At 48.2% G+C, this 15,272-nt stretch overlaps 2 protein-coding genes across 3 annotated transcripts in view; one reads left to right on the forward strand and one right to left on the reverse strand.

Annotated features, from left to right (window-relative positions):
* The first annotated feature begins 8,163 nt into the window (after nt 1–8,163).
* On the forward strand, nt 8,164–13,081 carry LOC132462070 (SLAIN motif-containing protein-like). Its single transcript, XM_060057639.1, has 7 exons — nt 8,164–9,293; nt 9,965–10,113; nt 10,296–10,385; nt 10,547–10,708; nt 10,818–11,045; nt 11,623–11,805; nt 12,594–13,081. The coding sequence occupies exons 1-7, from the start codon at nt 8,860–8,862 to the stop codon at nt 12,893–12,895; spliced, it is 1,548 nt and encodes a 515-aa protein (XP_059913622.1). The 5' UTR covers nt 8,164–8,859; the 3' UTR covers nt 12,896–13,081.
* A 427-nt stretch (nt 13,082–13,508) lies between these two features.
* Nucleotides 13,509–15,272, reverse strand: part of taf1 (TAF1 RNA polymerase II, TATA box binding protein (TBP)-associated factor) — a 34,983-nt gene continuing 33,219 nt past the window's right edge. For both annotated transcript variants that reach the window (XM_060057629.1, XM_060057628.1), the window contains one exon: nt 13,509–14,124. In XM_060057629.1, the coding sequence (XP_059913612.1) occupies nt 13,839–14,124 (286 nt within the window). In that variant the 3' untranslated portion in view covers nt 13,509–13,838. The remainder of the gene's footprint in view (nt 14,125–15,272) is intronic.

Raw genomic sequence — 15,272 nt, forward strand, 5'->3', positions numbered from 1 at the left:
GAGGAAAAAGAGAGATGAGGGGAGGATGGTCTTAAGTGATGCGAGCAATCGTCCTGTTATCCAGAAATAATTCACAGCTGTGACATCATGTCACATGACATCAAAAATCACTTCATAATGGAGTGTGTGTGTGTGTGTGTGTGTGTGTGTGTGTGTGTGTGTGTGTGTGTGTGTGTGTGTGTGTGTGTGTGTGTTGAATGGCAATAGATGCGCTAATACAGAGAGACACACACACACACACACACACACACCCACATACACACACAAACACACACACACACACCCAGGGTTTCTTAAAGGAGACAACTTGGCAGGGTACCATGTCTAGGGTAAACTCATTCTCGTGATAAAAGCGTCTCTCCTCTTCGAGCCAAATAAAAAAACCTTTTCAGGACCTTGGTAAAGTGCAGCTTTGCCAAACCTCAGAATTCAATAAAGGTTGAATCAAGAACATTTAATTGAGTCCTGTTTTAAAACATCAACAACATTGTTGCTCGTTAAGTTTGGGGTTCAATGAAAACGTGATAGTGTTCTCAATGAATTAAAGACACACATGTATGTATGTGTCTATGTATGTATGTATGTATGTATGTATGTATGTATGTATGTATGTGTGTATATATGTCTTTGTGTATGTGTGTGCATGTGTCTGTGTGTGTATGAATCATTGCTCCATTGGGAGATCCTGTCCTCCCCCCTCTGACAGTCGAGGAGGAGAGGAGACAAGAAGCATGAAAGGAGGATCAACAGTACCAGGTGAAAAGGCTGAGAGAGAGGAGGAGGAGGAAGAGAATGTAAGAGGAGGAGGACGTTGAGTTAGGGGAGGAGAAGGAAGTATGAGAAGGAGGAAGATGTTGAGGGAAGAGGAAGAGAAGGAGGCATGAGGAGGAGGAGGAGGAGGAGGAGGTCAGAGGACGAGTTGGAGGCAAAAGGAGGAGGAGGAGGTAAGAGGAGGAGGATGTAACAGGAGGAAAATAATAATTCCAAACATGATGGATGCGTGTTGACCAGCAGCATCTGTTTCCATATGGGATCTCTTTCTCCTTCTCATGTCTGAAGGTTCATGACCACTGCTGAGCACATTCCCAGATGTTCCCTGAAACACACGATTCTCCTACTAACAAAGAGAGAGAAAGAATGAGAGAGACAGAGACAGAGAGAAAGAGAGAACGAGAAACAGAGAAAGAGAGAAAGAGAGAAAGAAAGAGAAAGAGAGAAAGAGAGGGAGAGAGAGAGAAAGAGAAAGAAAGAGAGCTAATCAACCAATAACAGCCAGGCTATTGAGGCCATGTTAGCTGCAGTAGCCTGGAAAACGCTATCGGCAGTGCTAACCTAGCGGGACGTGTACTTTAGTCTCTGACCTGGTAGCGCAGCGCTGATGCTATCAGCATGGAGCGGTGGGGTCAGAGGTCACGTCCAGAGACTATTTGACCGATACCTTTAATCAGTGATCAACGTTTTACACTCCAGAGGGCAAGGACTCGCAGGCCGGGTCCGCGAGCGGCGCTGCGCATTATCGATGATTTCTGTTTACTCATCGTTGGTGACACCTTCCTCATTCCAGCTGGACTGAGGCCTAACCGCCGTTTACATGAAAGATTGCATAAACATTCACATATAATTTTTTATTTGTGTAATATTTTGTATAACATTAGCAGGATAGTGTTACAGTACTATGTCAGGTACTAAGAGAGTTTGACTCCAAGGACATTTAACTGAATTTAGCTCCAATTAGCTTCAGATGCTCATCTCGCTAACGGTATGCTAGTAGCAGGAGGGACAGCTGCTAAAACGTTTTGTGTGTGTCTCTATGTATGTGTGTCTCTATGTATGTGTGTGTGTGCCGTGCGTGCGTGCTTGCGTGTGTATTTGTCTCTATGTGTGTGTGTCTCTATGTGTGTGAGTGTGTCTCCGTGTGTGTCTCCGTGTGTGTGTGTGTGTGTGTGTGTGCGTGTGTGTGTGCGTGTGTGTGGTGTGTGTGTGTGTGTGTGTCTCGCCCACTCTGGCATCAAAGTGATGAAGAGTAGAAATGATTCACTCAGCACCTCTCCATGAACACACACATTCTTACTCATCAAATACCTTATGTATGAAAGGTATGATGTAATAAGGATTCAGTGATAGCTGATATGGTTGAGGTGTTACATGGTGGAGATGGCTGATAGTTGATATGGTTGAGGTGGTTGATTTATGCCTTCATAAAAAGATTCCTTATTTAAATGCTATGATTTCAGAAATCAAGGATGGTGGATTGTTAATACTAAATGGATATGATATGGAATATGAATCGATATAATAGAGAGAGTGAGAGAGGGATTAGACCGACAGAAAGTGTGGTTACAGTGAAGTCATAGTGTGATAGTGTAGGTTTAGTGTGAAATAGAGTAGAACTATATTGATAGTGCAGTGATACAGTGATGTAATTGTGATACTGCAGAGATAGTGATGTGATAGCTTAGTGATAGTGATGGAGTGACAGTTTAGAAATGGAGTGATAGTGACAGTGATATAGTGATAGTAGAGTGATGGTGTAGTGATGGAGTGAAAGAGTAGTGAAAGTGATAGTAGAGTGATACTAGTGATAGAGTAGTAATAGTGAAAGTGATAGTAGAGTGATACTAGTGATAGAGTAGTAATAGTGAAAGTGATAGTAGAGTGATACTAGTGATAGAGTAGTAATAGTGAAAGTGATAGTAGAGTGATACTAGTGATAGAGTAGTAATAGTGAAAGTGATAGTAGAGTGATACTAGTGATAGAGTAGTAATAGTGAAAGTGATAGTAGAGTGATACTAGTGATAGAGTAGTAATAGTGAAAGTGATAGTAGAGTGATACTAGTGATAGAGTAGTAATAGTGAAAGTGATAGTAGAGTGATACTAGTGATAGAGTAGTAATAGTGAAAGTGATAGTAGAGTGATACTAGTGATAGAGTAGTAATAGTGAAAGTGATAGTAGAGTGATACTAGTGATAGAGTAGTAATAGTGAAAGTGATAGTAGAGTGATAGTGATAAGAGTAGTAATAGTGAAAGTGATAGTAGAGTGATACTAGTGATAGAGTAGTAATAGTGAAAGTGATAGTAGAGTGATAGTGATAAGAGTAGTAATAGTGAAAGTGATAGTAGAGTGATAGTGATAAGAGTAGTAATAGTGAAAGTGATAGTAGAGTGATAGTGATAGAGTAGTAATAGTGATAGTGATAGTGAAGTGAGAGAGTGATAGAGTGGTGATAGAGATAGTGATATTGCACACATAGTCATAGTGAGAGATGGGGGTTAGGGTATTAGGGGAGTCTTTGTTTAAATCCCCTCAAGTGTAAAAATGAGGGCATGCCACACACCCCCCCCCCCCCTCTCACACACACAGACACACACACACACTCCTCTGTAATTCCAGAATAATCACTTCATAACAACCCAGAGCAGGTCAAAGGTGAGAGGTGACAGCCAGAGTTCAGTGTTTAGTTTATCATTAATATAAACACACCACACACACACACACACACACACACACACACACACACACACACACACACACACACACACACACACACACACACACACACACACACACACACACACACACACACCCTGAACAGAACCAGACCCGGAGGGGACAGATCAACTCTCCACTGCTGCTGTTGTTAAAGGCCTTTTGTTCATATCCATCTTTAGAAAATCAATGTAGGATTACATCACTTCTACCACAGCTGTGGTCAACAACACTCAGCCAGCCCTCTGAGAAGCAAAACTGCAGCTAAAACAAAACGCTCTTCTGAAAACCGCCGGAATACAGAACTGATCTGAGGCGGAGATTGGTTTCACAGACGGCCGTCAGTGTGTCTGTCAACCCGGCGGACGCGACGGAGGTCAGGACGCGACATATTTAGGCCAACGTGACGTCATCACCGCCACATATCGACCGGCTGGGTACAGATGGCCCGGCCTCACATTTCACGGTTAAAAAACAAACAAAACTCAAATCCCAAACGACCGGAGGTTCACTGCAGTGGGGTTACCACCCGGGACCTGATCATAGAGGTTCGACCTTTAATGGTGTGATTTATCTTGGGGGTTGAATCCCCCCCATCCCTAATCTATCGCGATAGATGTGCTTGTCCCGTTATACGTGACTCCCTGACGTTGCGCGACGTCTCCCCGGTTCTCTCGTCTTTATTCTCCAGCAGGTGGGACGAGGCGCGGGCCCGGGCTGGCGGCCACGTGAACGTCTGCACACAAAGCCGCCGAAGACGTCGCGAGCCGGTGTACCCCGTGTCTGACACACCGACAGAGCGCGAGACCCCCGAACGCTGTTCCTAACAGCCCCGGTCCCCGGACTACTTTCATTAGAGGAGAGAGAGAGAGCGCCGGGGAGAGGGATGGGAGAGAGGGGGATGGGGAAGAGAGGAGGGGGGGGGGGGGGGGGGGGGGGGGAGGGGGGTGAAGTTAAGGGAGCACAAGTTCCGGGCTGATTGACAGCTCCCTGGCCTCGCCCCGGTCAGTTCCGTTATGCGGGGCCACGGACTCCCTCTCGCCCCGGGATCGGAGCCAGAGCCCACAGACCCGGAGCCCCAGAACACCGGAACCACTTCCTCCAGGTGTCGGGCCGGCGGCCAGACCCCCGCACACACACACACACACACACACACACACACACACAAACACACAAACACACAGACACACAGACACACAAAGCTCCGCCATCACTCCGTGATGTACCCGGAGAGGAGAGAAAAGTCCTCCTCTGACCGCAACACGCACCCGGAGAGTTCCCCTCCGCAGGACCCGACTCACCCTCTGAATAATAGGACCGATATTAATGTTTTAAAACGGTCTATTCTGCACCGCAGGGATGCTGACGGGGTGGGGGGGGGGGGGGCGTGCATCCTCCACGCGCAGCGTCCAATACCCCCGAGAGCAGAGCGCGAGAGGACCGGGAGGACCGGGAGAGGAGGAGCGGGTCTTACCAGTCGGTGTCCGAGGCCTCGTCTATGACATCCTGGTAGGCCGTGAGGAGAGCCAGTCTGTTCTTGCCGAGATTCACCGCCATGCTGCCGACACTGCAGCGGACCGGAGGGAGGACAGACACGGAGTGAGGACTGCGGATTTGCAGAGTGGAGAGGAGGAGACGGTGGGAGGAGGAGGAGGAGGAGGAGAGAGAGACGCTGACTGGTAGAGACAAAGGACTGCTGCTGCGGCAGCTGGGTCCTAATGCCGCCGGGTCCTGCTGAGGATGAACGAGGGTCCTTGGTTGTACCGTTATCTCGGTCTACCGCAAAGCCATTTCCGGTCTCCTGTAGGAACCGTGTAGTCCCAGTTAACGGTCCCCGGAGCAAGAAGAACGAGAACCAGTCAAGAAGAACAACAAAGTCACAAAGAGAAACAAAAAGGGAATTTACCGTATAATTGGATGAAGCAATATATCAGAAACATGTAACGGATACGGATATCCTTCCTCTCTCCGCTAAACGCATGGCGTTAAAGTCCCCCCCCCCCCCCCCCTCTCTCTCGCCCATAACGCTCATTCGGAGCATCCCGTTCCAGGCCGAACACAGAGATCCTATTGGTTTAGAGCAGGACTTCCCTGATCAGGCCCACCTGTGAGCTGGTTGACCTCCATGTTTACCACATGTTGTTCATCAGGAGGTTGATAAGCAACATGTAGTTGTAGTTGTGTGTGTGTGTGTGTGTGTGTGTGTGTGTGTGTGTGTGTGTGTGTGTGTGTGTGTGTGTGTGTGTGTGTGTGTGTGAGAGAGTGAGATGGGGATTCATCTTGTGGGAGAGATCTAGGGCAAATAAACTGTGTCAGTAGTAGAGAGAGAGAGAGAGGGGTAGAGAGAGTTAGAAGTAGAGACACAGAGAGAGTGAGGTAGAGAGAGGTAAAGAGACCATTAGAAGAAGAGAGAGAGGAAGGTAGAGAGGATGGAAGGCCTACGGCAGCATCAAATCTCCGACATAGTTTCTCTGAACCCATTAGAACGTTGGATAATAAACTCACCTGCACTGAGACGGTAAATATCAACGTTATCTGATGACCACAGGGTAAACTGAGGCCAGGAACGTAATAGCGTCCCTGGAGAATCCTACAGACTCATAGAGAAAGGTATACTCAGAGAAAGGGACAGACTACTAAAGACCCGTATACTCACAGAGGCAAAGCTAGACTCGTGAAGGTCCGTACCTTTACGAGTCTGTACTTTGTTTCTTACCTTTGTGTCTTTGACTCGTAATTGAGAAGTAAGCATATCAACATGCGGTTTCCAAGTCTGTTTCTTTCAGATAGGCTGCAGTGTTAATGCTTCCCAAATTCCTCACATACAACAGCATTTGAAAACATAGGACATAATTATCTCAGTTACCTCCGATCATTACCTGTTATCATACGAAGGGGTGCAACCCGCTGATTCCTATTGGGTTACCCTTATTCAAATCAAGCCAATCACAAACCGCCTATCCACTCTATAGGCTGAAGATTTGGCAGGGTGGGTATGATACCTGGATAAGATGGGCCCCGGTCCTGTGGATCTCTCGTTGGGCTGTGAGACATGGGAGGGGCCGTTTGGGTTGGAGACAGAGGTCTGTCAGGGGGGAGGAGGAGAACAGGAGGAAGGGAACACACATATGCACACATTCGATCACACGTAAAGGATTGGATCAACCCTTCAAGAGTAGTGGGGGGATAGAGAGCCATGTCTGGCAGGGAGGGGGGTTAATAACAGGATTAATACACATAGATCAGCTAAAGGTGGGGGCTAGAGGCAGGGCTCTGGCAGGGAGGGGGAAACAGCGTGAGGCAAAACCATATCTCACTGTTTAAAGATTAATACCTCGCTCAACAATAGCTACAGACGGAGGTACAGAATCACGGCTATAGAGAAAGGTACAGACTCATAGCTATAGAGAAAGGGACAGACTCATAGCTATAGACAGAGGTGCTGACTCATAGAGAGGTACAGACTCATAGCTATAGACAGAGGTGCTGACTCATAGAGAGGTACAGACTCATAGCTATAGACAGAGGTGCTGACTCATAGAGAGGTACAGACTCATAGCTATAGACAGAGGTGCTGACTCATAGAGAAAGGTACAGTCGTACAGACTCATAACTATGGAGAAAGGGACAGATTCATAGAGAGAGGTACAGACTCATAGCTATAGAGAAAGGTACAGACTCATAGAGAGAGGTACAGACTCATAGCTATAGAGAAAGGTACAGATTCATAGAGAGAGGTACAGACTCATAGCTATTAGAGAAAGGTACAGACTCATAGCTATAAAGAAAGGTACAGACTCATAGAGAGAGGTACAGACTCATAGCTATAGAGAAAGGTACATACTCATAGAGAGAGGTACAGACTCATAGCTATAGAGAAAGGTACAGACTCATAGCTATAGACAGAGGTACAGATTCATAGAGAAAGGTACAGACTCATAGCTATGGAGAAAGGGACAGATTCATAGCTATGAAGAAATAATCACAGTTTGGCTCTAAAGAAATACTGACTCATTTAGATGTTCATTGTCCATGCCAATAAAGCTCCTTTGGATTGACAATAAATTGAAATTGATTAATCTGATGTATTGACACTAGGCTACACAACAACGAAGTTAATCCGTGGGCCGTCTGCTGAAGCTGCTCTACTCTGCCGCCCCCTGGTGGCAGTAGGCCTGCACGTCTTTCCACAGGAGGCAACGCGCATTCAGACTTCCTCAAACGGGGTCTCTCCTCGACCAGCTCAGAGTGAGGCGGCTCTGAGCTGGTCGAGGAGGGTCCTGGACCACCCTAGTCCTGACATGGAGGCCGCCTGTAGAGTCCTCAACTACAACCTGGAAAATAGTAAGACAGATCTCATTTTATTAGGAAACTTGCAGGGTCAACAGGCTTTACAGACCTACCCCGTTAGACCCCCCAAAAACCTCCCTTTTTTTTGGAAGGTGATGGTGCTGAATGGACGAACATATAACGGTAGCAGGAAACTATTCAAAGGTTAAGGAAGTTAAAGTCATATACTGTTTGGTGTCTCGGTTCCTCAGAGTTCAAAGCAGTACACATCTCTTTAACCCCGACCACGTTCTGTGTATAACATGATTATTTTCCCTTTTCATTCATGGAGATGAATGCCTGATACATTTCGGTTTTAGATTGTTCTGAAAATAATACAAAACCTTCGTTTTTCATAAGGTCTTTCTGTGGGTCCTGAATCCTTTTGAAGGAAGGACTCCAGTCGGTGGTGTCGTGTCAGGGGTTCACAAGTGATCAGTTTGGACACACACACACACACACACACACACACACACACACACACACACACACACACACACACACACACACACACACACACACACACACACACACACACACACACACACACACACACACACTTCTCCATTAGCTCTTATTTTTAGCGGCATCTCGTCTGTTAATCCTCTTAGCTCTTGATGTCTCCTTCAGTTCTCCTGATGGCTCCTTAGAGTCCCAAGCTGCTCAGCCCCAGACAGCTGCTGTCTCCGTGGGTCTGAGAAGAGACTCACGGCGGAGCTCCGGAGAGACCAGGAGGGACCGGGAGGGACCGGGAGAGACCGGGAGAGACCGGGAGAGACCGGGAGAGACCGGGAGGGAGCGGGAGAGAACGGGAGAGACCTGGAGAGACCGGGGGAGACAAAGAAGGACCAGTAGTGACCAGGGGAGACCGGGAGAGACCGGGAGTGACCAGGGGAGATCGTGAGAGACTGGGAGAGACAAAGAAGGACCAGAAGAGACCAGGAGGGACCAGGAGGGACCAGGAGGGACCAGGAGGGACCAGGAGGGACCAGGAGGGACGTGGGTCTGCTGCCGCCGCCCTCGCCCTCCTCCTGGTCAGCATGTCGGTCCTGGCGCCCACGTTGTGGGCGGACCACAGCCGCTGTGACCTGGAGTTTGAGGACTGGAGCCAGATCTTTGAGAACCAGACGGAGGGTCCGACCATGACCGACTGGAACCAGAGCCTCTGCGGCCGCCCCTCGGAGCCCGGGGCCCGCCACAGCTTCCTGCTGCCTCCCAGCGAGGACGAAGAGGAGGATGACGAGGATGAGGATGAAGAGGATGAGGATGAAGATTTCACCGCGGGAGCCAGGAGCCTCCCGATCCCGTACCGGCTGGTCTGGATGGACGAGGGGAGCGATGGTGCGACCTGCGACCAGGACCCGGGCTCCCCCCCCTGGGGGACCGCCAGGGGGTCTGTGGCGGAGCAGCCCGGCCCCCTGGACGCTCTGGAGGTCCTGGAGGAGGAGCAGGAGGGCCGGGACGACACCCGATGGTAGGTCCCGATGGTGCTCTAGTGAGTAAGGAGTGTTCTGATACTGCACTAGTGAGTAAGGAGTGTTCTGATACTGCACTAGTGAGTAAGGAGTGTTCTGATAGTGGACTAGTGAGTAAAGAGTGTTCTGATACTGGACTAGTGAGTAAGGAGTGTTCTGATACTGCACTAGTGAGTAAGGAGTGTTCTGATACTGCACTAGTGAGTAAAGAGTGTTCTGATACTGGACTAGTGAGTAAAGAGTGTTCTGATACTGCACTAGTGAGTAAAGAGTGTTCTGATACTGGACTAGTGAGTAAGGAGTGTTCTGATACTGCACTAGTGAGTAAGGAGTGTTCTGATACTGGACTAGTGAGTAAAGAGTGTTCTGATACTGGACTAGTGAGTAAAGAGTGTTCTGATACTGGACTAGTGAGTAAAGAGTGTTCTGATAGTGGACTAGTGAGTAAAGAGTGTTTTCTGATGGAGTTCACTAGTGAATAAAGAGTGTTTTCTGATGGAGTTCACTAGTGAGTAAAGAGTGTTTTCTGATGGAGTTCACTAGTGAATAAAGAGTGTTTTCTGATGGAGTTCACTAGTGAGTAAAGAGTGTTTTCTGATGGAGTTCACTAGTGAGTAAAGAGTGTTCTGATGGACTTCTGATAGTGAGTATTGAGTGTTTGCTCGTGCAGGCTCTATGAGTCTCCCCAGCAGCAGTCGGACCAGGACGAGGTGGGGGACCCCAGTGTGGCGGCTCTGAGCTGGTCGCGGAGGGTCCTGGACCACCCTAGTCCTGATATGGAGGCCGCCTGTAGAGTCCTCAACAACATCCTGGACAATAGTAAGACAAATCTCATTTTATTAGGAAACTTGCAGGGTCAACAGGCTTTACAGACCCCCCCAAAAACCTCATTTTTTTTTAGAAGGTGATGGTGCTGAATGGACGAACATGACGGTAACAGGAAACAAATCAAAGGTTAAGGAAGTTAAAGTCATATTCTGTTTGGTGTCTCGGTTCCTTAGAGTTCAGAGCAGTACACATCTCGTCCACCAGGGGGCGGCCCAGCAGCACGGTCTACGACTGGCAGACGTCCAGTCAGACATCAACACAAGGTCTCAGAATAACTCTATTCAATGAATCTATTAAACATCGTAGCTAATCTGGGACTCTGGTTGTTTAAGAAACAAGGAAAGAAATATCAGACAACCACCTTGGTTTGGATGAACGTTCATCCTCTGAACTGCTGATCACAACACAATGTTTTCTCTCTCAGCCCACCACAGGGGCGACTGGGACAGCTCGGACTACAGACTGGAAGACTTCAGATCCCAGGCCTTTAAACAGAAGGACTACAGATCAGAGGAGTCCACACCAAAGGACTACAGATCCCAGCAGCCGACGGATCTCCAGGTGTTGGCCCGGGAACAGGAGGCTAGTGAGTACACACCTCATCCTTACCTCCATCAGGGCTGTTCCTCTACTACATCTCTCTCTCTCTCTCTCTCTCTCTAAAGTTTGATTGATTGATGACATCCTCCTGTCAGGTCTGCGTGGGGAGCACCCCGGCTACGCGCTGGGGGACATCAGCCACCTGGACCCCCTGGGGAACGCCTGGTGGCCCCCCGCACCCCCCTCCTGGGGGCCCCCCGCACCCCCCTCCTGGGGGCCCCCGCCCTACTCTAGACCCTCGGCCAATCACAGGCGTCCCCAGCTGAGGAAGCTCCAGCACAGAGTCACTGAGCTCAAGCTGCTGGCTCTCCTTCAGAGTAAAGGTACCCACCCCTTAGCTGTCCTTCAGAGTAAAGGTACCCACCCCTTAGCTGTCCTTCAGAGTAAAGGCACGCAAACCTTAGCTGTCCTTCAGAGTAAAGGCACGCACCCCTTAGCTGCCCTTCAGAGTAAAGGCACGCACCCCTTAGCTGCCCTTCAGAGTAAAGGCACGCACCCCTTAGCTGTCCTTCAGAGTAAAGGCACGCACCCCTTAGCTCTCCTTCAGAGTAAAGGTACGCACCCCTTAGCTCTCCTTCAGAGTAAAGGTGCGCACCCCTTAGCTCTCCTTCAGAGTAAAGGTGCGCACCCCTTAGCTCTCCTTCAGAGTAAAGGTACTCACCCCTTAGCTGTCCTTCAGAGTAAAGGTGGACACCCCTTAGCTCTCCTTCAGAGTAAAGGTATGCACCACCACCGACTTGAAAGGTTAAATTATTAATCATGTATAATAATACAAACATAATATATATATATATAATAACCCTACTACATTAAGAGCTGTCTGTGTGTGTGTGTGTGTGTGTGTGTGTGTGTGTGTGTGTGTGTGTGTGTGTGTGTGTGTGTGTGTGTGTGTGTGTGTAGAAGCAGCCGTTACCGCCGGCGACGGAGGCCCCGCCCCCCTGCTGAGGACCAGTCTGCGCTCCCTGCAGGCTGTCAGGAAGAGCCGCAGTCTGGAGGGCTCAGACTCTGGCCACGCCCACTCTGGCCACGCCCACCTGGAGGCCCAGTGCCTAACTCCTCCCCCCAGAGCCAGGCGTCAATCAGGTAGTTATTCCTCCAACTACGGTATTGCATATTGTACATCATACCAATAATAATAATATAATACCACATATATATATCGTAATATTCATCCGTTGGCCCTGTGTGCGAGTGACATATTGCTGTTTTTATAAAGTCTGCAAACAAAAACATTAATCTTTGAAATATTAACATGGGTGTTGATTATTACACTATGTTCTAACCTACATATTGGATTTATAATCCTGAATGACCACACTATATAGCACAACATGTGAATAACATACTAACCTACACAGTATATAGTACAACATGTTAGTAACATACTAACCTACACACTACAGTATATAGTACAGCATGTTAGTAACCTGCACAGTATGTATATCAACATGTTAGTAACATTCTAAGCTACACACTATATAGTACAACATGTGTATAACATACTTACTTACACAGTATATAGTACAACATGTTATTAACATACTAACCTACACAGTATATAGTACAACATGTTAGTAATATTAGCCTTCACAGTATATAGTAGAACATGTTAGTAACCTACACAGTATATAGTACAACATGTTAGTAACATACTAACCTACACACTATATAGTACAACATGTTAGTAACATACTAACCTACACACTACAGTATATAGTACAACATGTTAGTAACCTACACAGTATATAGTACAACATGTTAGTAACATACTAACCTACACACTACAGTATATAGTACAACATGTTAGTAACCCACACACTATATAGTACAACATGTTAGTAACATTACTAACCAGCTGCTGCCCCTCCCAGACGGGTCTCCTGTCCATCAGGGGTCCACCGCCTCGAGACGCCTCTCCAGGTCCACCAGGACCCCGCCCCTCTCCCCAGGGGGTCCTCACCCTCACCCCTCCACTCACCCGTCTAGGCCTGGTCGGGTGTCATCCTCTCCTCACCCCCACCCCACCCCCACCACTCACCCTCACCCCTCCACTCCCCCGTCAGCTCACCCTCACCCCTCCACTCACGCGTCTGGACATGGTCGGGCGTTCTCCGCTCCGGCTCGGCTGTCTGTGGTGGACTGGCGGTGGAACCGGAGCTCGGTCCAGCGGTAGAGCGGGAGGAACATGGACTGAGGCTGGGGTTCAGACATGAGGAGAACCTGGACTGAGGCTGGGGTTCACACACGAGGAGAACCTGGACTGAGGGTGGGGTTCAGACATGAGGAACATGTACTGAGGGTGGGGTTCACACACGAGGAGAACCTGGACTGAAGCTTGGGTTCAGACATGATCAGGAACCTGGACTGAAGCTGGGGGTTCAAACCTGATGAGGAGGAACCTGGACTGAAGCTGGGGTTCAAACACGATGTGGAACAGTTTTTGTGATCACATGCAGTCATGGTTGTTGTTGCGCTGGTTTAGGTGTGGTTGGTTAGATCACTGCATGTCATTGCATATTTTTGGCTTTGAAACGTCGCCAGCAATAAACAACCTGGTAAACTGTAAACAGAATCTTTGCAAACTGTCTTAACATGGGTCAACTGTAAACTTTGTTAACTGTTAACTTCGTAAACTGTTGACTGACGTAGATCCAGACCTGACCTGTAAGCAGCGTTAACACTGACGTAGATCCACAGACCTGTAAACAGTGTAAACTCTGAGGTACATCCGTCAGAACAGAACTTATGGTTGAGTTCCTGAAGCGAAACAAGAAAGAGCCTCGAAGTTGACCTGTGATCAAATTTTATTACATTTTATATACAAAGTGTAGAAAAGGTCAAATGAGTAAATTGAGAGGTCGCTGAAAAGCACACGAACAAGCGCTATGTACATTTAGCTTGGTGTACAACGTAATAGTTTTCTTCTCGAGTCAACATGGTCAACGCTTTAAACGCAACACTTTCTGTAGCCGCGTTCAAACTGCAGCGCTTTCTTTTCATAAAACAACGAGTGATGCAATAAAAGCTCAAACTATACAACGCCTTAATGCAAATTCCTTCGGCCACATTTTTTTAAAAAAGGGGAACCATGAGAGCGCGAGCGGGCTGACGGGGGGCTAGTTGTCAGAGTCCATGTCACTGTCTCCTCCGATGGAGTGGAACTCCTCGCTCTCCTCGTCCTCGCTCAGCTGAACGGCCGACAGCACGGCCGGGACGCCCCTCCTCCGGGCCTCCTCCTCCTCGTCCTCCTCGTCCTCCTCCTCCTCGCTCAGCCCGTACTCCCCTCCGTTGCCCAGGCCCGTGGACTCCATCTGGACCCGCCCTTCCATCTGGACCTGGCCCTCCATCTGGACCTGGCCCTCCAGTGGGCCCCGACTCTCCAGGTCGTCATAGCTCCCGTAGCTAGCAGCACAGAGGGGGATTTACATTGTTATACCTCTTTAGAGTTAGCTCCCGTAGCTAGCAGCACAGAGGGGGATTTACATTGTTATACCTCTTTAGAGTTAGCTCCTGTAGCTAGCAGCACAGAGGGGGATTTACATTGTTATACCTCTTTAGAGTTAGCTCCCGTAGCTAGCAGCACAGAGGGGGATTTACATTGTTATACCTCTTTAGAGTTAGCTCCCGTAGCTAGCAGCACAGAGGGGGATTTACATTGTTATACCTCTTTAGTTAGCTCCTGTAGCTAGCAGCACAGAGGGGGATTTACATTGTTATACCTCTTTAGAGTTAGCTCCCGTAGCTAGCGGCACAGAGGGGGATTTACATTGTTATACCTCTTTAGTTAGCTCCCGTAGCTAGCAGCACAGGGGGGGCTTTACATTGTTATACCTCTTTAGTTAGCTCCTGTAGCTAGCAGCACAGAGGGGGATTTACATTGTTATACCTCTTTAGTTAGCTCCCGTAGCTAGCGGCACAGAGGGGGATTTACATTGTTATACCTCTTTAGTTAGCTCCTGTAGCTAGCAGCACAGAGGGGGCTTTACATTGTTATACCTCTTTAGTTAGCTCCTGTAGCTAGCAGCACAGAGGGGGATTTACATTGTTATACCTCTTTAGTTAGCTCCTGTAGCTAGCAGCACAGAGGGGGATTTACATTGTTATACCTCTTTAGTTAGCTCCCATAGCTAGCAGCACAGAGGGGGCTTTACATTGTTATACCTCTTTAACGTTAGCGTTGCTGGCACTAGGGACGCTAACTAAATTAAACTAGCAGAACTAGGGCTGCTGTTTGGAGTGATTATTGGTTGACGATTGGCGGGCTTAGCTAGCTTAACAAAGCCCATTTAAATGATTAGTGGTACCAGCTGTTGGCGAGCTGAATAAGACCCACGTTGGGCTGATTAGTACCCAGTCAGTTTACCAGGGGGCGGTAAACAAGACTGAGGTCCACCTACACAGGTTTGTTCGGTTTGTAAACGATAAACGAACTGCATTTATACAATGCTTTTCTAACCAGTGGCCACTCAAAGCGCTTTACAATATCGCCCCACATTCACCCATTCATACACACACTCACACACACACACACACACACACTCACACACCGC

Source organism: Gadus macrocephalus, chromosome 7 (genome assembly GCF_031168955.1).
Source record: "Gadus macrocephalus chromosome 7, ASM3116895v1".
NCBI classification, from domain to species: Eukaryota; Metazoa; Chordata; class Actinopteri; order Gadiformes; family Gadidae; genus Gadus; species Gadus macrocephalus.

Coding starts and splice junctions, on each gene's coding strand:
- LOC132462070 (XM_060057639.1), top strand. CDS start 8,860: ATGTCGGTCCTGGCGCCCACGTTGTGGGCGGACCACAGCCGCTGTGAC. Junction 10,386..10,546: donor CAGTCAGACATCAACACAAG/GTCTCAGAATAA, acceptor TTTCTCTCTCAG/CCCACCACAGGGGCGACTGG. Junction 11,806..12,593: donor CAGAGCCAGGCGTCAATCAG/GTAGTTATTCCT, acceptor TGCCCCTCCCAG/ACGGGTCTCCTGTCCATCAG.